The sequence below is a fragment of the Myotis brandtii genome, unplaced genomic scaffold, assembly GCF_000412655.1.
Source record: "Myotis brandtii unplaced genomic scaffold, ASM41265v1 scaffold185, whole genome shotgun sequence".
NCBI classification, from domain to species: domain Eukaryota; kingdom Metazoa; phylum Chordata; class Mammalia; order Chiroptera; family Vespertilionidae; genus Myotis; species Myotis brandtii.
The window spans coordinates 3931935-3954852 of NW_005356870.1; the positions used below are offsets into that span (position 1 = coordinate 3931935).

Here is a 22918-nt window from a genome sequence, read left to right on the forward strand (position 1 = left end):
CTTGTTTGTTGGATGATATAATTCAACCTGGACTCGCTCTCAGAGCCATTTGATTATATAAATGTGCATTAAACATTTTACTTTATTATTTTTGTTTTGCATTAAACATTTTAAAATCATTTCTTAAACTTGCATTGCTAGCAATAAATGAATTCATTCAAATTGTACCAATGTCAATTTCTTAGTTTTGACAACTGTACCATGGTTACAGAAGATATCAGTTTTGAGAAAAACTGGGCAGAAGTATACAGGACATCTCTCTACTAGCTTTTCAACTTTTCTGTAAATCTAAAATTATTCAAAAACAAGTTTATTTTAAAATCTCGACCCTGTGCTTTCACTTCAGCCGCAGCGTCATTGTCGGTGCAGGCTACATCGCTGTGGAGATAGCGGGGATCCTCTCTGCCCTGGGCTCCAAGACATCACTCATGATACGACACGATAAGGTAAGTTCCATCCTTTTACCTTCTCCTTCCTTGATGTTAACCTTTTACAAAACCTACAGTGAGAATTTTCTCTTATGTTGTCATTAAAAACTAGGGTGCAAAGCCTATGGAGGTTGGCTGCTTTGTTCCATGTGGGGCTGCATAGAAGCCATTTGAATTAGGCCTTATGTCCTTCCCAGCTCCCAGCTGCTGGTTGATAATAATGATTTCGATTCTATCAAATTGGCTGGTATTTTTATCATGAAGTACTAGACAGTATCAAATGCCTTCAGAAGGAAACACATAGGATCAGTTTAATTTCTTATTCTGGAAACCAATTTTATACGATCAGGCACTATTGGATTTTTAACAGTCAACTAAGTTCTTTGCATTAAAAGGAAAAATATCAAAAATATTTACACGCAGATATTCATGGCAGCATTATTTGCAATAGCCAAGAGGTAGAAGCAACCCAAGTGTCTATTGGTGGATGAATGGATAAATACAAAGTGGTATCTATACTAATAAAAGGATAATATGCTAATTAGACCAGATAGACCTGACGTCTTTCGGACGTCCTTCCGGACAAAGCCACAGTGGCAGGGCCGAGGCAGAGGCTATTAGGGGCGATCAGGCAGGCAGGCAGAGCAGTTAGGGGCGATCAGGCCAGCAGGGGAGAGCGGTTAGGGGCGATCAGGCAAGCAGGCAGAGGGGTTAGGGGTGATCAGGCAGGCAGGCAGAGTGGTTAGGGGCGATCAGGCCATCAGGAGAGAGCGGTTAGGGTTGGTCAGGCAGGCAGAGGGGTTAGGGGTGATCTGGCAGGCAGGCAGAGGGGTTAGGAGCGATCAGGCAGGCAGGCAGAGGGGTTAGGGGCGATCAGGCAGGCAGGCAGAGGGGTTAGAGGTGATCAGGCAGGCAGGCAGAGTGGTTAGGGGCAATCAGGCAGGCAGGCAGATGAGCGGTTAGGAGTCAGTGGTCCCGGATTGTGAGAAGGGTATCCAACTGCTGGTTATCCTCCAAGGGGTCCTGGATTGGAGAGGGTGCAGGCCAGGCTGCGGGACCCCCCGCCCTCCCGCCCCCATGCACGAATTTTGTGCACCAGGCCTCTAGTATACATATAATGGAATATTATTCAGCCTTAAAAAGGAATGGCATTCTGATGTGTTACAATGTGGATGAGCCTTGGGGGGCATGCTAAATGAAATAAACCAGACACAAAAAGACAAATACTATATTATTTCACTTCTGTGAGGGTATCTAGAATAGTCAGACTCACAGACACAGAAAGTAAAATGGGGTGGTTGTCAGGGAGCTGCAGGGAGGAGGAAATGGAGAGTATTATTTAATAGCTACAGAGTTTCCGTTTTTCAAGAGAAAAAAAGCTCTGGAGATCAGCACAGCAATAGGAATATACTTAACACTTTGGAACTGTATGCTTACAATGGTTATGTTGGTACATTTAATGTGATGCATCTTTTTTTTTACCAGACACAACAAATAATAATAAAGGAAGCTCATAGGTCATTTGCTCTAACCTCATTTTAAGGCTAAGAGAGGTTTTGTGAGTACTAATTAATATCAAAACTGACAGTCAACTAAGGTCTCAGAAGCCCAGGCCAGTATTTTTTCTGCTAAAATGCTGCCTCCCTGTTTGTCACTGAGGATAAAGTGCTGCTTTGTCTGTTTTTTGATTACTTGTGGCTTAGCATCACTGGGTTGTGGCGCAGTATTGGAGTTTCCAGAGGCATGGTGTGGGGCAGTAATAGGAGGGTTGGCCCAAGGATCTGCCTGCCCCTAACAAGTGTGTGACCTGGGCAAGTCATTTATTGCCTTTGGAATAGGATTTATCAGATTCTAGACCACTTAGATGCTATGATTCAAATTCTCGGTTATTTGAGCAGATGGAGGGAGATGAGGGAAGCTGACCGGGCTGGTCGATGTGTGCTCAGAGGAGCGTCCTCTTTGGCTTTGATGCTTGTCATATAATTAAGCCCCGGGAGATTTACGTCCTGAATGTTTTTCATAGGTCATGTTGTACTTTGCATTGCTGGAATGCATCCAGCAAATTGGAAGGAAGGAGGAAGGCAGAGGGATAGCTAGCCTGAATTTAATATATAAATAAGCAAATAAACTGCAGCAGTCTGTCAGTAGGGTAGTTAATTTCCTGCATTTGGAAAAGTGGCTTGTTTGCCAAGAGCCACGTCTACTTGGGCTTCTTGCCCTCTCCCATCTCCAATGCCTCAGACTCTTTCTCCCTTTCCTTCCTGTCCCAGTATAACTCTATTCTAGAAGTAGCCTATAACAGTGGTCGGCAAACTGCGGCTCTCGAGCCACAGGCAGCTCCTTGGCCCCTTGAGTGTGGCTCTTCCACAAAATACCACATGCGGGCACGCACGTACAGTGCGATTGAAACTTCGTGGCAGAAGCCAGTATTTTGTGGAAGAGCCACACTCAAGGGGCCAAAGAGCCGCATGTGGCTCGCGAGCCACAGTTTGCCGACCACTGGCCTATAATAACTCATGACACCCCTCCCCCCACCTTTACCCTGCCTAGGGTATGTTGCATATGTATTATCACAAAGACGTGTCTAGAGAAAGAAAGAGGATCCTATGAGAAGAGAAGGTTGCTAGACAGTAACAACTATTATTTAAAAGAATAGCCTCCCTAGGGCAGTCATGGAGGCCCCATAAGAACATTGAAATCCAACTGGAAGTAATATTGAGAATTTTGGGGAAAAAGCAAAAATCCTGGTAGCAAAAATGTAGATTATTATGTCAATTCTATTTCCTATTTCAATGATGTTATACTATAGAATTCACGTGGCTCCTAATTAGCTCAAGGCTGTGTGATTCTTATAGTCATGGAACTTCATAAGGGCAAACAAAGAATAGCTATTTCAGCATCTTAAGTGAAAATTAACAAATGATAATAATGCTTAATTCTGGGGATATTAGACACTAAAGCTTATTAATGTAAGTGATAAATGCTTTTAAAATCTGACAGTTCTGCTTAAATTAATACTATTTATTCAGTGTCACCGGGTTCTACAGGTTAATTACTTACCTTAGGTTGTTTCCTTGTTACCAGTGTTACTTGTCTTTCATTGTGTCTTCTTTTGTTTGAAAGAGGCTTGGTCACTCATTAGATTTATTGCCTCCTTTAATTAGTTTAGCTGACTATTAAATCTACTGCATTATCAATTCCATGATCTCCCCTGTGACGAATACCATCTTTGAGGCTGCATACATACCTTAAGAAGAATTAGGATAGACTTTCACCAATAATGTGTAAGAAAATGTGGGTTTTCCATTTTTACCCCCAAAAATCTGCCTTTCCCACTGAGTATCCTTTTCCTCTTCCATGACTCCTATCATCCTGTCACCAAGGTCATCATTGTCCTCTCTGTCATTATCACCATCACCACCAAATCCTCCATAAATATATTTCCTGGCATATTGACCTGCTGTTGTGATTTTTCAGATTTGAGCATCTCTCAGCGTATAGACTGAGCCCTCATAAAAGCAGTCTCATCAGACATACCCCCTGTTTTCCAGAAGGAGTTGAACCCTCTCTAGTCTATTTCCCACTTCGTTTCTTCAGATTTCTTTTGTTCAAACCTGCCTGTGTGCTATTCTCCATCTGTAACCTGGTCCCATCTCCTTATCTTTATATGGACTCTTCTACTTAAGGGTCTTTCCCTACCCAAGTCATTGAGATCCGATGCAAATTCCAATTTTCTCCATGAAACCTTCCCTGTTTTCTTCTGTATAATTTCTATCTTTTATAAACCACCTTATCTGTAATCTGTACATCCTTTAAGTTAATTATTAGACTGTCTTTTATTCTGATATTTTATGTTTTCCACATAGTAGAGCTTAATAAACATGTGTTGATAGAATGAATGATTTACAGTGTTGGCCTCAGGTTAGCTTGCAAGAGTTGCACGTCTTTCTCCTCCACTGAAAAGGGAAGAGGGTGCTCATAGCCATATTTATATCCTCCGAGCACCTTTTAGAGTAAATCCCCAAAATAGACACTCACTGCATGTCTACTAATTTAAACGAATGATAGCATTCTGACAAAGACTAAGTGAATGATTGCTGTGAGAATATTGTTAAAACAGCAATGTTAAAGAATATGTAAATGCCTCCGAAGGTATAACTTACCAGTTCCCTGATCTTCCCACCTCAACTTGATATTCTGAACTCAATTAAGAAAAAATAAAGTGCTTCCATAGATATGGGAGGGAGATTAATGAGCTTTGGTTCTGAGAATATGAAGAGGCAATTAATCGATGTGTCTCTCTCACATCGATGATTCTCTCTCCCCACCCTCCCTCCTTCCTTTCCACTCTCTAAAAATCAATGGGAAAAAATATATATCCTTGGGTGAGAATCAACAGAACAAAACAAACAAACAAACAAATAAAGAAGAAGATAAGAGGGGGGATGATATTGAAATTTCTCTCCCAAATTTGTAGCATAAACTTTAATCAAGTTTTTTCCTTTCCTACCGCCATCCCTCTGCTGCCTCTATTTGTATACAGGTACTTAGAAGTTTTGATTCAATAATCAGTTCCAACTGCACGGAAGAGCTGGAGAATGCTGGCATAGAGGTCCTGAAGCACTCGCAGGTAGACCCAGCAGGGCATGCGTACAGCCTTTAGTTGTCTGTCATGAATCACACTCTGTGCTTTTGGCTTCACCCCATTAGTTTTATAATAGAAACTCTTGTGTACCCCAGTCAATTGATTCCTTCTAGTCAATTTCTAGAGTACTACCAATTCTTTTCTTTATTCTAAAATGCTATATTTCTCATTAATGTATTAATGAAGCCAAGGTATAAAATATTAGAAATCTGGTTGTTGAATTTAGTTCAGTTAGAACTAAAACTAATTCTTTATGCTTAGATGCCTTACTGAACATCCTTATTTTTCAGGTTTATATTTATTTTTCAGGAAATATTATTGTGGAATCTATTTTTAAAGCACACCCTTTCGGATTTTGCAGATGGAAAGAATTACAAAGTGCTTTACTCCTCAGGGACTCGCCTAAATTTCAGAATTTTCCTGGAGCATTAGGCTTGTAAAAGTGATTATTTTCCCCATAGTTTCACCCTTTCACCATAGGCCACATCAAGTAAAATATTAAATGGGACTATGCTTTGTGAATGTGAAAGTGCTAGATTTGTGGTGGGATCAACATCAGAATCATCTGAAACCCTCACTAAACTGTGTAAGGCTTCTGCTCTCCTGACCTAATTTTTACTGTCCCCCCCCCCCCCAATTCTGCTTCTGAATGTCCAGGAAGGAGCAGTGATTGTAGAGTATGAAGTTTCTTAGTGATGCTGTTATAGTCCATTTCCTCTTCCCCATACTCCAGTTGCATAAATCTGCTTAGATTTATGAGTTTAAATCTTGTCACAGTTTTTAAAGGTACAGTTTAGGATACTCTCTTTTTAAGCTGAAACATTAGGAGGGTGACATGAGCTGACATTTTTGGCTGTTGGCTAGATGATTTGGGGCAACTGAGAAACAGTCTTGGGTCCTGGGAGTTCTGGTGTTGGTGGCCTTGGAGCAGAAATAACTGTGTCAGCACGTGACATTCACGTGTAGGATTCAGTTGGGTTTTTTTTAATGTTAAGTATTTTCATTTCCTCGTTGCTTTCCTTCCTCCCTCCCCTACAAGTAACACATTTATTTGCCAATAGGTCAAGGAAATTAAAAAGACTTCCTCGGGCTTGGAGGTCTCCATGGTTACTACAGTTCCTGGTAGGAAACCCATCATGACCACGATTCCAGATGTTGACTGCCTCCTCTGGGCCATTGGGCGGGACCCAAATTCCAAGGGCCTGAATTTAAACAAACTGGTAAGCCGATTTAAGCTGCCCAAAGCATTCTTGAATCTCTGAGTAGCCTGTGTTCTCCCCGACCCACCCAGACCCCCAATATTTTGGTGGGTTCTATTGGATTTTTTTCTCTTTGTTCCTTGCATTCAGTTTGTCCCCAAACCCCATTGCTGCTGCTTTAAAGATTATCCTTTTTAGTATCATCACCCTAGATCAGGTCCCTGCCACCTCTAATCTGGATTGTCAAGCAGCTTCCTGACTGGCCTCTTTCTTCCAGATTTCATTTTTACTGTGATACTTGTCCCTTTAAAGCCCTGTAATTATTCCCTGTGGTCTGCAACGCTAATCCTGATGGCTGGGTGTATAAATCGTCTGGACGTTGTGGCACTTGGGGATGGAAACAGATGTGAAGCTGATCTACCAGTGTTATAAGTAGCATTCTTATTTGCGCTTTTAAATTTTGAAGGAAAGTCTAGTGGAGTAGCGTGGGGCGTGGGTCTCAGAGTTTGACCCAGTTTTGAACCTTAGTTCTGTTACTTGTCAGTTGCATGGCCTTATTAAACAAGCAGCATAGTCACTCTGAAGTTTGAATTGCTTCATGTAACTATGGGAATAATAATAGTGCTTGCCTCATGGAGTTGAAGAGAAAAATAAATGAGAAAGCGCCTGCCAAGTAATTAGCTGAGATTCCAGCTTATCGTATGAACTCAATAAGTGTTAATCAGCTGCTGTTGGTGGTGGTGGTGATTTTTTTGAGATGCTGTACTACTCTTCTAGTAATAATAGATATTTTACGTGTTTGAGGTTTATACATTTGATGGAGCCTCTGGAGAAGTTTGTAATATTTATATTTTATCTTCTAATATTAATATCTGTTATAATATAGATTCCTTTTTCATTTCTATAAAAGGTATAAAAAAATAAAATATCCAGGGAGATGTTTTCCTTATTTTTAATCTTATTGTTCAGTGAAATTTACTGAAACTATTTTCATATTAACAAGACTGGTCATTCAGCCTTTTACCCTTCTAGTGATGTTTGCTTTTGTACAGATATAGGCATTGGCAGGTCCAGTTTTCAACTATATTTGCTGCGTTAAAAAAAAAAAGGCAAAGTCTTCAATCCCATTCAATGTTAAGATCTATATTTGTAATGCAGATGGAATGATTCCTATGTGTAGGTCTTGTCCAGCTGTTACTAACCTAATTTAATATTGCCACCAGCTCTTTGAGGTGTAAGGATGAGGAAACCAGGAGCACAGAGTTAATAAAATAATTCATGGCTGTAACTCCGTGGAGCCAGGAGAATGTCTGTGTTACCACTGTTTTCACAGTGACTAGGTTAATGCCTCATTTGTACTAGAAGTTCAAATATTTGTTCATAAATAGATGGTTATACAAGGTCTCATAGCTAGTAAATGGCAGAGCTGAGATTTGAACTCAGCTCTATGTGGCTTCAAAGGCAATACACTCTTAACCACTGAGCTACCTACTTCCTACTTCTGTTCTATTTTTCACACGGGAGTATGTACACCTGGGGTCTAGAAAGCCACAAGATGAGCATGACACATCTTGGGAGCAAAAATTTAACTCAATATATGGGGTAGGGGATTGGTTAAAAGGAACTGGAGTATGTTTTAGAGTAGAACACAACATTTGCTTGGATTTTTAAAGATAAAATGGTAAGCTTCAAACAGCTCTGCTTTTGATGACTGCTTCGGGCCGAGCCCCCTAAGGTGCGAGCTAGTATACTTCAGGAGGAGTGCTGCAGGGGAGAAAGTTGGAAAGCACTGTCCTAAGTGGACTCCATGGGGAGAGCAAGTAACATGTCTGCTAGTTGAATGATTCCTTTTCATTTTACCTGGCCAATTGAGTTGTTCATTGCAAAGTCAAAACCCGTTAAAATACCTCAAAATTAGATAAAATATTTCCTTTTTAAATTAAGCAAAAGATACGAAGCACTCTAGTTTGCAAAGATGTTTTTCATCTTGTGGTTCTCAGACATTCAGGCTAAAGCGGTGCCTAAAATGAGGTGGATCCGAGATTTGATCTGCCATTTTTTTGTAGATAGACCAAATACTTACATGATGTGCATTCACAATTGTAGGGGATTCAGACTGACGACAAAGGTCACATCATCGTAGATGAATTCCAGAATACTAATGTAAAAGGCATCTACGCAGTTGGGGATGTGTGTGGAAAGGCTCTTCTTACTCCAGGTAACGTTTCTTCTTTTCTCGGGTAAGGGAGGCTCTGTGTCTTACATAAAACAGCTTTGCTGTTCACAGTCAAATCAGCTTAAGCAAAGCCAAAACGATGACATGTTATATGATCAAAATGATAAAAAAAAAATGTATTGAAATAGATGTTGGTTGGGTGCCTGACATTTTATGAATAATACTCATTTTTGGTTTAAAAGCCCAGCCAGCATGGCTCAGTGGTTGAGCATCGACCTATGAACCAGGAAGTCATGGTTCGATTCCAGGTCAGAGCACATGCCTGGGTTGCGGGCTTGATCCCCAGTGTGGGGTGTGCAGGAGGCAGCCAATCAATGATTCTCTGTCATCATTGATGTTTCTATCTCTCTCTCCCTCTCCCTTCCTCTTTGAAATCAATAAAAATATATTTAAAATAAACAAAAATGCTTAGTGAAGACTGACATTTTTATATTGATGATAACAGTCATCCTCTGAAGAACGCTGAAAGTGAGAATCTGGGTTGTGTGTGGTTGACTTTGGGAAGAAGTAATTTAGGGTGGCACTCTTATATGACTGTTTAGTCTTGATACAACCAAGACTGACCCCATCCTCTGAATCAGTATCGCAACCTGCTTCCTGAGCTATCTGGCACCTTTTCAAGCTCTTTGTCCCACTTCTATCTATTAGCACCACTCCATCCGCTTTCACTCCACCCCACTCTGGGACCTCACCAGCCATTCCAAAATGGCCGTGGGTCTTACCTCAGAATGGAAATGGTTGTCGGTTCCATGCCCAGGTTGCCGGCTCGATCCCCGGCATGTAGAGTGCATGTAGGAGGCAGTTGATAGATGTTCCACTCTCTATCCCTCTCCCTTCCTCTCTCTCTAAAGATCAATGAATAAATAGATAGATTGGTAGATAAATAAATGAATAATTTTTAAAATAGATGTTAAAATATTAGTGTGAATTGAATATGGTTATAAAGTAGAGCTGACGATGCTCAAAACAAATATAGTTTGCTCTATAAATATTGTATCACAAAACTAATATCCTCATTAAGTAGGTGACTACCAAATGACTGGGAACCTGTAAATGTGTCTTTTTTTTTTTTTTCATAATAAGCTGCTGGTTTTGAATTGTTAACTAAAGCATTGATATGTCTTCATTATACTGAACTAGATAGTATAATGAGCATTGGTATAAAGCTTTGTCAGAGCTAGCATGTTAAGCCAGATGAGCAAATGGTTAGAACAGCTCTGCTGTGTTAGAATGAGCAACAAACTAACCACGGATTTTAAAATACCTTTGCAGTTGCCATCGCTGCTGGCCGAAAACTTGCCCACAGACTTTTTGAATGCAAAGAAGATTCCAAATTAGACTATGACAACATCCCCACGGTGGTCTTCAGCCACCCCCCTATTGGCACAGTGGGCCTCACGGAAGGTAGGTATTTAAAAAGGAAGGTCATTTACGGTTTCCTGCCTTCCACCCTTAACTTTAAACTAGGTGTCTGTCAGCTGACTAAGTCTCCTCAGCCCCCAGCTTACAGGCCTTTTGGTTAGCCTCTTGTCACCGTTCCCGTTTCCTCCCCGACGACTGCCACTTTGAGAGTACAGTTCCTTTTCCCCACACCACCCTGTCTACCTCTTTGGGTTTTTTTTGTTTTTTTGTTTTGAACTAATTACAAATATAAAGAAAAATGATAAAATAGTATAGAGGACTCTTTAATACCCTTAACATTTTTACTTTATCAATTTCTTTCCACACACACACATTCAGTATCTCTTTCCCAAGAGCAGGTCATCCCCTTACAGAAGTACAGTGCAATTTTCAACAAGAACATTTAAATTCATATGATATTACCTCAGTTTTAGACCTTAGTCTGATTTAGCCAGTTATCTCAAATCATGCCATTTTTAACATTTTTTTTTTCTCTCAATTCCAGCATTCAGTCGAGGATAACACCCTGCATTTAGTTCTTATACCTCTTTGGTCTCCTTTAACCTAGAGACAAAATTCCTGTCTTCTATCTTTCACGACATCAACATTTATTTTGTAGACTATCACTCATTGTGGTTTTGTTTGGCATTTCTTCATGATTGGATGGAGGTTATGTATTTCTTGCTCTCTTTGATGGGTCAGTGGAATTGTTTAGTTTTTGATCATGCTTTTCCCCCCTGTACATTATAGATGAGGCCATTTCTAAATATGGAAAAGACAATGTGAAGACCTATTCAACCACCTTTACCCCAATGTATCATGCGGTTACCAAAAGGAAAACAAAGTGTGTGATGAAAATGATTTGTGCTAACAAAGAGGAGAAGGTATGGGAAATACCCAGTAAGCTAAAGAGTGACTTTAAGGTTGGCAAGGATGGGGGCATTTTGGTGGGGTGGGGAGGAAGGAGACCAAGTAATTAAGCCTTCTCTGATTCAACTGGTGTGGACCCACTTTTATCTATCTGTCTGTATATTCAGGTTCTTCATAATGTTTTATTTAGAAAGAAGGTTCCACCACCAACATTAGGGGAAAGGTTGAAAACCACAAAAGGCTCCCTGTCACGGGCCAATAGGCCAGAATAGATAGGAAACTCAAATATATTAAGTGTAAGAATTTAATGCAAGATAAACTTAATATAACCAATCAGTGATGTAGTTAGTAAAATTACCTATTAGTTAGTAAAATTACCTATTAGTTAGTAAAATTACCTATTAGTTAGTAAAATTACCTATTTTTGGTTTAACTTTTTGAGGAACTACCAAACTGTTTCCCAAAGTGGCTGCCATTTTACATTCCCCTCAGCCATGTATGAGGGTTCCAATTCCTCCACACCCTGGACAACACTTGTTATTATCATTTTTATTATAGCCATCCTAGTGGATACAAAGTGGTATCTTATTGCGGTTTTGGTTTAAATTTAAACAGGTTGTTTTTTAAAATATATTTTATTGATTTCAGAGATGAAGGGCGGGGGGGAGAGAGAGAGAGAGAGAGAGACAGAGACGTGAATGATGAGAGAATCATTGATCAGCTGTTTCCTTCACACCCCCTACTGGGAATCAAGCCTGCACCTGGGCATGTGCCTTGACCAGGAATCGAACCATGACTTCCTGGTTCATAGGTCAACATTCAATCACTGAGTCACGCTGGCGGGGCTGAATAGGTTTTTTTAAAACAGAATTTTTGAAGTAGGTTTTGTTTTGGTATTAGGTCAGCCTATTGGACTTTTCTACAAATTAAATTAAATATTGAAATGCAACTTAGCAATATGCTTTGGGAACATGGCTTCACAAGGGACAGTGGTCACAAAACATGGTCCCTGGTTTATAGACGTTAAGGTCACTGCGGACTGGCAATGCAGAGAATCAGACCAAAGTGAAGAAAGGAAGTGGGTTGGCAGCAAAATGAAGGTCGCTGTTTCTTAACCTTGAATGTGCCTCAGTAGCCTAAGCTTTCCAGATGTTCAATCAGCAGGGCCCCTCACTTATCTCTTCATATCTGTTATTTCTTCATACCATTTATTATTCATTCTTTTGATAAACATTACCAGACAGTCTAATAAAGACTAAGAACTGGGTCCTAGCTGGTTTGGCTCAGTAGATAGAGCATTGGCCTGCGGAATGAAAGGTCCCTGGTTCAATTCCGGTCAAAGGCACATGCCTGGGTTTCGGGCTCGATCCCCAGTAGGTGGCGTGCAGGAGGCAGCCAATCAATGATCCTCTCTCATTGATGTAGCTATCTCTCTCTCCCTTCTTTTCTGAACTCAATAAAAATATATATTTTTTAAAAAAGACTAAGAACTGAGATATGGAGAGGAATAATGTGAAGTTCCTGCCATCATCAGAAACTCTGGTGTTATAAATTCAATTTAGATTACAATATTTAAAAATCTTCTCTATAGTGCATATATAATACATGATTTGGGATTTTTTTGTTTGCTTTAAGTTGAGATATACTTTTTATTGTAAAAAGCACATAACATAAAATTTACCATCTTAACCATTTTTAAGTGTACCATTCAGTAACATTAAGTATATTCTTGATTTATTTTTAAACAAAATATTTTTGTGGCTAAATGTTAGGTTCTCTAACTTCGTTTTTCAATGGACTGGTTACCCTAAAAGTATTTGCTGAAAGTGAACATTAAACTCATAGTTTGAAAATATAGTGAGAAACCTCACTGGAAATGGTGAGGGGAAACAAATGGCCCTTTATAGTCCTTTGTTCAGTCATCCAACATTATGGACTGAGTGCCTCCTAAGGGGCGTGTTTGTGCTTGGCCATAGGGATAGAGTGGGGAACGCAAGCAGATAGGGGCACCTTCACCTGGATAAGATGGACTGCAACTGTCCGGTCCCCAAATAAAAATAGCACATTGCAGTTGTGATAGAACCATGGTGGAGAATTATTGGTAGTGAGAGATCATTTAGTGATAGTTTAACTTGGTAGGGAAAGAAGTATAGCTATTTAAAGAATAAATGGGCTTTAACCCTTAAAAGAGGAGAGGGAAGATTGTCCAGACAGTGAACAATTCGTGCAAAGGCGAGAGCACGTGTGAGTGCTCGGGAGAGAGGGAGGCCGAGAGCCCGAGGGAGGGCTGTGTGAGGTGGGCTGTGGAGGGATGTTGAGGCAGCACCACGCAGGGCCTGTGGGCTGTGTCATTAGAGATGTAATTTTTTTAGAGGTTTTTAAATAGTAGGTATCTTTCTCTTTTGTTTCCCAGGTGGTTGGGATCCATATGCAAGGAATTGGGTGTGATGAAATGCTGCAGGGGTTTGCTGTTGCAGTCAAAATGGGAGCCACAAAAGCCGACTTTGACAACACGGTTGCCATTCACCCTACCTCTTCGGAAGAACTGGTCACACTTCGTTGAGAACTCAGAGACTTGTGTGGCTGGCAGTTGGACCATAGACCTTCTGAAATGAACCAAATAATCACATTTACTTAAACTGTTTCTATTTTATGTATTCCTTTATTATATCCAGGATCTCCTGAGAGTGGAAAATTTCAATAAAAAATAAAATGTATTTTATGTGATTGGAAATTTGTTTTGTTATCTAAGATTGATTTTCATTTGATTGCTTCTCACAATAATAAGTTTTTTTTTTTTTAACAGCTCTGTTAGCTGGTTTTGTTTTTGTTTCAGCCTCTTCCCAAGTGTAAGTCTATATGAACCACAATTAAAAATGTACTTGAATGCATATAGCTTACCACTTTTTAAGAAATATGTATTTATTAATTTTAGAGAGAATAAGGGATGGAGGGAGAGGGAGAGAGAGAGAGAGAGAAAGAAACATTGATGTGAAAGAGAAACATTGATTGGTTGCCTTTCATGCACACACCAATGAGGACCCAACCTGTACCCTGACCGGGGACCAAATCGGCAGCCTTTCGGTGCACAGGATGGTGCCCAACCAACTGAACCACACTGGCCAGGCTGGCTTGCCACTTTTTATAGAGGAAGATAACAGCAGCTGTTCACATTTAAATAATGCAAGTGCACAGAATGTTTTGTTGTTTTTGAAGCCTGTCCTGTGTTCTGCATGTTACAAAGCTCCTTCAAGGATGTGACTTCTCTCTAAAAACATAACACAAGAGACCTGTCTCCCTCATTTTACTCTCTTTTGTTTTAAATGGTTAAAAATTATTTGTCGCTTTATTAGATTAAATACATCAAACGTAGGAAAGATTTGAGGAGGCTAGTCACATGATGGAGGAACATTTTAGAAGTGATTCCAGGAGAGGGACTCAAACACTTCAAAAGTCCCTTTCTTTGCTGAGAGTTCATAGTTCTGTGAAAGATTTAAGTTTTTATATGTGTTCTTGTCATTTTTTTTTCTAAAACAATTTCCAAAAATTTGAAAATAAAATCAGTCTTATAAAATTTATTGTAATGAATGTATGAGTCACAGTTCATTTTCTAAGAACATTTCACATTTGGAGGATCAGATGTCAAAACTGAGCCTACCTTACGAAGGCCTAACGCCTTATGGGAGTGAAAAGAGATTTCACTTTTATAAAGACCAGAGATTTAAAAGAAGCATTTACTAAATGTGATGGTTGAGTTGGAAGAACAGTCTAGAAATCACAGGTTTTGAGCATTTTATTTCCATTAGCCTTTATCAGCTAGGTAAGTTACATTTTCCCACGGCTTTCATTAGTAACTGTGCTACCGACTTCTTTCATTAAGCTTTTACTGAGTGTCTTTCTAGTTGGTGGTGGCCAGGTTGCTGCACTGACTTTAGGTAGGTCCAATGTCAATGAAAGAAGGTTGCCCCCTTAGTAACTAGGTAATGTGATGATTGCAGCAAGAAAATAGGGTCTAAAATCCTAGACACGGACCAGACTGACACAGCCACTCCCCCCTCTTGTCCACTAGCCTGGAGAGTGGGCCAGGGCTCTGGGCTTCGCTGACCTGGTGGGTTTCTCGCAATGCCCAGACCCCAAACTTTGGATGTGACTCGGTAAAGAAAAGAGGAGGGCCCAGTAGTCACTTCTCGTAGGTAGGTATGTATGTATGTATGTATGTATGTATGTATTTATTCTGTCTCAGGTATCCTCTGTACTGTCTGTTTCTACAGGAAACCAACATGAAAAGGACGTTTTCCAAGTGGTAGACTTCGTTCTCATCAGCAAAGTCTGTGTCAGCTGCGAGGTGATCTGGCCTAACAGCGTCATGGCACAAAGCGCAGGGGAAAGTCGGGACATTCAGAACAACACTGTGCAACATCTGCCACACTAGATGCTTCGTAGATAGTTACTGAAGGTGATACCTGGTACTTGCTTGCAAGTAACCATATAGCCTAGGTAGAAGAAGAGAGAAAATTCTACACAAATAACTGCAATTCAAAGTAATGTGTTAAGCACAGGGTGACCATGTGTTTTGTGGACTAAAATGGGACACCTTTGGAAGTGAAAGGGGGCATATTAAGTAATTGGAACAAAAGGCACAAATTTGTACTGCTGCAGAAAAATGGGACAGTGCCTCCCTAGTTATTAGAGAGGTGGACGTATACATGTTCGGAAGAGGCAGCAAGTGCTATTTTGCTGGGGAAAAAGGCTGCGAGAAAGGTTATTTAGGATTTGGAATTTGAGGATGGCGGAGGAGGTTAGGGCATGTGGCAGGTGCAGGGAGACAGTTGGGCAAAGTGTACGTAGGAAACAATAGAGTTCATTCGGTGTGGTTGGAGCATAGCGTGTGTGTGTGTTTTATGTGGAATGTTCTTCCCCACTTGTTTACCTGATGATGCAGTGATGTGTTGCTGCATAGCCAACTACCTGAAGACTCGGGGGGCTTTAAACAGAAACCACTTTATTATTCTGTATCTTATGATTTTTGAGGATCAGGAATTGAAGCAAAACTCAGCAAGCAAGGATGACTCTTCTGTTGGTATTGACGGACCACTTGGGAATATTCAACTGGTAGATGGACTGGTCTAGAAAGTCTAAAACAGAGTCTTTCATATGATACACTTAGGCGAGGATGACTGGAAGGCTGGCCTCAGCTGAGACTGTCCACCACAGTTCCTACATGTGGCCTTTCCAGCATTGCGGTCTCAGGTAATGGACATAGATGGGGCGCTGACCAGGGCTCCCACAGATGGATCCAGGGTTCCCAGGCAGATGCTGCAAGCCTTATGACCTAACCTCAGAAGTTCTAGAACATCACTTCCACCACATGTTATTGGTTAAACAAGTTACGAAGGCCAGCCTAGATTTAAACAGAAGTTAATGGGAATTTGTCTCTCAGGAGGAGGGTTGGTAAAGAATTTGGGGCTATCTTTAATCACACACGCCTGGAAATCTACTTATTTTCTACTTCTTTTACAAGACGTGACTAAAACCACCTTTGTGAAGACTTCTTTAATAATTTTAAAATATATTTTATTGATTTTTTACAGAGAGGAAGGGAGAGGGAGAGAGAGTTAGAAACATTGATGAAAGAGAAGCATCTTATCAGCTGCCTCCTGCACACTCCCCACTGGGGATGTGCCCGCAACCAAGGTATATGCCAGAATCAAACCAGGACCCTTGAGTCTGCAGGTCGATGCTCTATCCACTGAGCCAAACCGGTTAGGGCCTTTAATAATTTTATGTTATGTGTTCCCATAACACCTTGTCATATGCACCTTTCATATGTCATTTTATACTTCATGACAATTCCTATGTTCTCTATGTTTGTTGAGTTTAATAGTGTGATTCTTGTACATCATGCAGCAACTTTGCAAGAGAGCAAAGGTGTGTAAATGTATGGTTTTTCACACTAATATCTATAATTCAGAGGAGCCAACATTTTAATTCTTTACGTGTTTGAAAAATGAGTAGGCATGATTTTCAGGTCTTCAAACTTCCTTTTCCATGAATCTGACTTGGATGTAGATGAAAAGCTATTGGAGGTAGGAAAGGCCCCAAGGGAGGAGAGTTCTTTAATGCTAGGACCAGGGGTCCTCAAACTTTTTAAACAGGGGGCCAGTTCACTGTCCCTCAGACCGTTGGAGGGCCGGACTATAGTTTAAAAAAAAACTATGAACAAATTCCTATGCACACTGCACATATCTTATTTTGAAGTAAAAAAACAAAACGGGAACAAATACAATATTTGTATTTGCATTGGCCTGCGGGCTGTAGTTTGAGGACCCCTGGACAGATGATAAGCAAAGTACATACTTTAGTTCCTTATTGTGGATATGGGTTAACTTGCTTTGTCGGCTATTTTAAGAATTTACGTGTCTAGTTAGTTGAGATAGATTGCCAGGTGAGGGGAGTTGTAAGGCAGTAGTTATTTGATGGCAGAATGAAGTAAATTTATTTACTTCAATTTTCCTCTTCCAAACAATTATAATGTAAGAAATTAAAACACAAAATTAAGCCACTACATAAAAAATGAAGTTCTGATACATGCTACAACATGGATGAATCTTGAAAACATTACATCAAGCGAAATAAGCCAGACACAAAAAGATAAAATTTAAAATGTTTATTCCACTTACATAAAATATCTAGAACAAGGGCAAATTCATAGAGCTAGAAAGTAGATTAAAAGTTACCCAGAGAGGAGGGAATGAAGATTTATTGCTTAATGGGTACAGAATTCTATTTGGGGCGATGAAAAATCTTGGAAATAGTGATGATGGTTGCATAATGTGAATGTAATTAATGCCACCAAGTTGTACACTTTAAAATGGTAAATTTTAGGTTCCTTTGTTACATATATTTTATCATAGTAAAAAAAAGCCACTATATTGGAATTAATCCTGTGGTTATACTGAGTTGTGCTCTTTGGTTTGGAGGTTTTGGATTGGTCAGGACAGAAGAATGTTTTATAAAATATACAAATTGTATTTCCTTAAAGAAGCCACCACACTTTCTACCAAAAAGTATGCGGGTGTTATAAGCATTCATGAGATAAGACATAATTGTTGTTGCATTAGTAACTTGAATCATTCTTCATATAAATTGACACTAGCCACACCCTTCTGACCTGAAATACCGAGGATGCCAATATGTAGGTGGTTTTAATTATAATAAAGGTTTATTTGAGCATCAGTGGTTGAGACTTTGTGTATATTACACAAATAGCCATGTCCCTATAAAATTTTTTTTTCGGAATGACAGTCTCTATTATTTTTAATTCATGGAATTATAGCACATCAGATCTCCAAGCAAAAACAGCAGACGAACATCTCTATGATAAAATATTCTCCTCTTCCCGATAGCTTGGAATGAAAATGAAAACGTGTTCCCTTTTTAGTGAAGAAAAACACTTCAACAAAGTGTCCAATAAAAATCAAATACCTGTCAGAATGGCTTGTCTATTGGAACTAAAGCTGGGCAACTACTCTACATTATTAAAAACTGACTTACATTAAGTCCTTTTTTTCTTTATTAAATAAGTTTTTCTCAGACATTTCAGATCTCTAAGCCTTACAGTAAAAAATGTTACTCGGTTTTTACTAGTAAATCCACAACCATAGAAGGTATATATCTTCAAGATAATACATATTTTCAAGGTGCATATGAGCATAACTAAAATTCTTAAATTGTTAACAAATCTAGGAGCACTAATCTAATATTTCATTGCAAAATATAGGTGGTCTTAAGAGCAACATGCTTAGTCAATTTTTCTTAAGCTTTTAGGCTTGGTACCAAAATATTTAAAAATTAAGAAAAAAATTACCATGACTCTGCTAATGGCTTTTCAGATGTTAATCTGCAGACAAGCTAAAATACTTATCTAACAAAGTATCCAATTATCTAACAATATTTGTCATGAACTCATAAAACAATAACACATATATAATATAAAAGTAACATCAACAAAAATAGCCATAGGCATTTTAGGTCTAGATTGAGTTTATCTAACAAGGGTTACATGAGAAATATCATGTAAGACCCAAATAAATTTCAGATACAAAGTCATATCATGTGGCTTTGTTCAAACACACCTAAAATTCAGGTTCAAATTAAATAATTAGGCTGGCTTTTTTATATCACCAGCTTTCATCAGGGCTTTAATGGCTCTTGCCCTCATCTCAAGTTCTAGCAGCTCCAGCTGCTGTGCAGAAGGCTGAACATCTTCTGGTGGAGGAACAGTTAGGGTAGCTGCTTTGGGCTCCTTTGGGCTAGACTCTGCCAGTCCCAGAATCTCATTCACACTTTTCTCAATGTCTTTCTCCAGATCATCTATCTGACCAGCTTCACTCTGGACTGTATTTTCTGCGACCTCAGGAGCAGCGGCCTCTTCATTGCATGGGCCTTTTATGTCGCTGTCATAAGCATCTGCATGTATACTGAGAACATCACTATCGTCCCCTTTGCCTTGTTTTAATTCCAGACCTTCAGGTTGCTTGTTCTCTTTCAGGGATGAAGAAGAATCTGTACAGATGTCTTGTTGACTGACTAAATCAGATCCCTTCTTCGAGCCATCATCTGCCTCCTCTTCCATTTCAGAGTCCATACCATTGTCACCCTCAAGAATCTTCAATATTTTTTTTTCAGATAGGAGTTCTAACTGTTCTTGGCATAATTTTTTAATTTCTGCTACTGAACAGTTCTTTAACACGTCAGGCAGCATTTTCTGTAACTTCTTCTCTCCGATGATACAGAAGCACTGCTGAAGCATTTCTTTTTTGTCTGATATGTAGAAACTAACTGGTTTTAATGACACAGTCAGGTCCAGACCACCTTCTTCAAGATCACTGTGCTCTGCCAAGAATAATTCTTTTTCCAAAGTTGGTAGAAGATATTTGGCTTCCTCCGGCGCCGAGCCCGGCACCCGGGAGGCCGAGTCCTTGCTCCGCCGCTTCCGGTGCTCGCTGGGCTCTGGGCCGCTCCTTTTGCGCCGCTTCTCCCGGGAAGACTTCTTCCCCGTCATGATGCTTGAGCTGGAACCACCGGAAAGCCTGCCGTCTCTGAAGCCACCACCTAAACTTCACCCGGGCCGCGGGGGTGGGCCTCCGGTAGCAATCTGTCTCTATAAAATTTATAAATAGTTATGTCCCACACCTCAGAGTGGGATATTTTTCCTATGCCTTCCCTAAGCCCTAGTTAGAGGTTGCCTCAGAAGCAATCCAGATGGTGTCTATATTGTGTAACAAGGATGAGAAGGCAGAATGAAAATATGTATTTAATCCCAAATTGTTGGGGTCCAGCCCCAGCAGGTCCAGGGGTTCCCAAAGGTGTGGATGGAGTTGGCGAAGAAGGAAGGAATGACACGGAGGCAGTGTTCAGTCGATCATCATAGCCAAGTTCTCTAGCCAGGTTCTCCAGCCAAGTTCTGTGTGTTATTGTCTTGTTACATCTGTATTTATATCAGTTGATTTTAATCCTATCAATTTCTATTCCAAAGGTTAGGGCATTTCTTATCTCCATTCCAGGGAGTAAAGATTATGTAGCTTAAGGGTGATTGTTCGTAGTTAAAGTGATTAACTACCTGCCTGGCACTTAGTTAAGGGGTTTTATTCCCTCCCCAACTTCAGGGAAAAATCCCTACCTGGGGAAACAATCTTTCTCGGAGAGGTGACCTTGGTTAAAACACATAGCGCCAAGAAGGGGAGCAAACATATTAAGAACAGTATGTCATATACACCAGGTTCCTTGAAACATATGCTGTGCAGATGTTTCTTCCCTGCAGTGACTGTGTCAAGCAGCAAGGATGGACCGGCTTCTGGCACCAAATCTTGAATTTTCTGAAATCAAGCTAATTAGGGTTGATTAGGGGAGGGTTTCAAGTTGGGCAATGATAATAACAGCTAATAGTTGGGTAAATGATGGGCAACAGAGATTGGGGAGTTTGGATTATAAATAACATTCTAATATTGGCATTAGGAGGCTTAACTGTCCAATATCTGTTTCAACTAGCTGAGATGAGACAAGACATTGAAATAAAGGAATAATTGCCCTGGCCAGTGTGGCTCAGTTGGTTGAGAGCCACCCTGTGTACTGAAAGGTTGCTGGTTCGATTCCTGATCAGGGCATATTCCAGGATTTCTGGCTCAGTCCCTAATGGATGGCATGCAGGAGGCAGCTGATCCATGTTTCTCTCTCTTTCTCTCTCTTCCTCTCTCTTAAATCAATATAAATATAAAAAAAAGAAAAAGAAAGAAAGGAGCCCAGCCCATGTGGCTCAATGGTTGAGCATTGATCCTTGAACCAGGAGGTCTCCGTTCAATTCCGGGTTAGGGCACATGCCCGGGTTACAGGCTCAATCCCCATTGGGGTTTGGGGAGATGCAGGAGGCAGCTGATTGATGATTCTCTGTCATCACTGATGTTTCTTTTTCTCTCTCCCTCTCCTTTCCTCTCTCTGAAATCAATAAAAACATATATTTTTAAAAAGAAGTAAAGGAATAATTGTGAGCTATTGGTTAAAGTACTTAAACAATGAGGCCATTAGACTGTGGTGGCTCTAATGCCTGGTAGCTTACATAAGCAAACTGAAACCTAAGCCAGAGTCAATACACTTGAATTTGAGAAAATGAAATTTAAGAACTACTAATCACAACCTACCAACTAGGCTTCCCTAATAAGGCAATGGCTTGAGCTATAGCCAATCAAATACTTTCTTTGATTTGCTACAGAGTCTTAGCTATAAACACCTTTCCCTGTTGGTGGAGTATCCCTAACCTTTTTTGGTTTGGGCCTACTTGATTTTAATCTATTTTTATGCAAATAAACTTCAAATTTTTGATGTATCTCAGTCTATTTTTTAATAATTCATTGAGTGCTTTCCATGTGTAGATCTAGTTAAAAGCATTATTCTCTAATTGCTAGGCTCCATTCTCACGTGACTAGATAATGAGCATGTGTCGAAGTTTTATTTCACACAAGTGGGCATGAAATGAAGAACACTTAAATGAGAACAGAGACTACAGAGCTTGCTATGTCAGCCACCATCACTTTGGCAGAGACACAAAGGCAATCAGAAAGAGGGGAGGCTTTACACGTATACCTTGGAGACATTGTGGTTTCCGTTTCAGACCACTGGCGTAAAGTGAGTATGGCAATAAAGTGAGTTGTAATCTTTTTGCTGATGGTGGGTCTTGGCGTCAATATGTAAAATATGCAACAACTGTGAAGTGCAAAAGACGCGAAGCACAATAAGAAAAGAAAGGGGATGCTCCTGGTATGCTGTGATTAAAGGTTGTTGGCAAGGGGAGCTGGAGGTGAAGTAACTAGAAATGGGGCGTCTCTGTGATTGGTTTAGGGAGCATATTTGGTTTTCTCTTATTAGTTCTGGTGCGTGTGTTCGAGTGGGTATGTATGTGCCTAAATCAAGGAAGTTGGCAGCCTTTGAGCAAATCCTGACTATTCTGAGCTGATTGCTGCAAAGGTTGTGGCTTGGTTTTTTATGTGGGTCAGAGTTTTATGATCATTTATGGTCTACCCATCGTTAATTTGTATATTAAGTCTCTTACTCTTGGTAAGGTCACCAGCAGAATGATAGAACTGATTCCACAAGGGTATGAGGAACTGGAATTTATATAGTCACTGGAGAAAAAAATGATTAACTGAACATTGATACAATGCTGGCTCATGTTTCTTGATTTTAACCTTTGGGACTATTTTCTGTACTAGATGTTGGCTCCTTCTCCCCATTACACCTCATCAGGTTTTTGCCAGTGAATATCTTGACTTACCAAGTTGTAAAACCTCGGCCCTACTAAATTGCTATTCAAAGTTAAATTTTCCTGAGAGTGTCCGATGAACATCAACTGGGTTTATTACAAAAATCTTCTAGAGCTCTTTCCCTTCGGCGTGCCACTGAAGATCCTGGTGTCGCCATGGGTCGACGCCCCGCCCGGTGTTACCGGTATTGTAAGAACAAGCCGTACCCAAAGTCTCGCTTCTGCCGAGGTGTCCCTGACGCCAAGATCCGCATCTTTGACCTGGGTCGGAAAAAGGCGAAAGTGGATGAGTTCCCACTCTGTGGCCACATGGTGTCAGACGAA

At 40.2% G+C, this 22918-nt stretch overlaps 1 protein-coding gene and 1 non-coding gene across 2 annotated transcripts in view; one reads left to right on the forward strand and one right to left on the reverse strand.

The window, feature by feature from the left end:
• The window catches only part of GSR (glutathione reductase), a 36897-nt gene extending 23384 nt beyond the window's left edge, over window positions 1–13513 (forward strand). Inside the window, exons 9-15 of the mRNA XM_005864087.2 lie at window positions 347–446; window positions 4972–5058; window positions 6135–6293; window positions 8379–8490; window positions 9781–9912; window positions 10660–10793; window positions 13193–13513. Of these exons, the coding sequence (XP_005864149.1) occupies window positions 347–446; window positions 4972–5058; window positions 6135–6293; window positions 8379–8490; window positions 9781–9912; window positions 10660–10793; window positions 13193–13342 (874 nt within the window). The 3' untranslated portion in view covers window positions 13343–13513. The remainder of the gene's footprint in view (window positions 1–346; window positions 447–4971; window positions 5059–6134; window positions 6294–8378; window positions 8491–9780; window positions 9913–10659; window positions 10794–13192) is intronic.
• A 5291-nt stretch (window positions 13514–18804) lies between these two features.
• Window positions 18805–22688, reverse strand: LOC102241017. The gene is made up of 2 exons (XR_001361653.1): window positions 22607–22688; window positions 18805–19942 (listed from the first exon to the last, which is right to left on the reverse strand). It is a non-coding gene; the product is annotated as a caspase activity and apoptosis inhibitor 1 (transcript).
• Window positions 22689–22918: the final 230 nt, after the last annotated feature.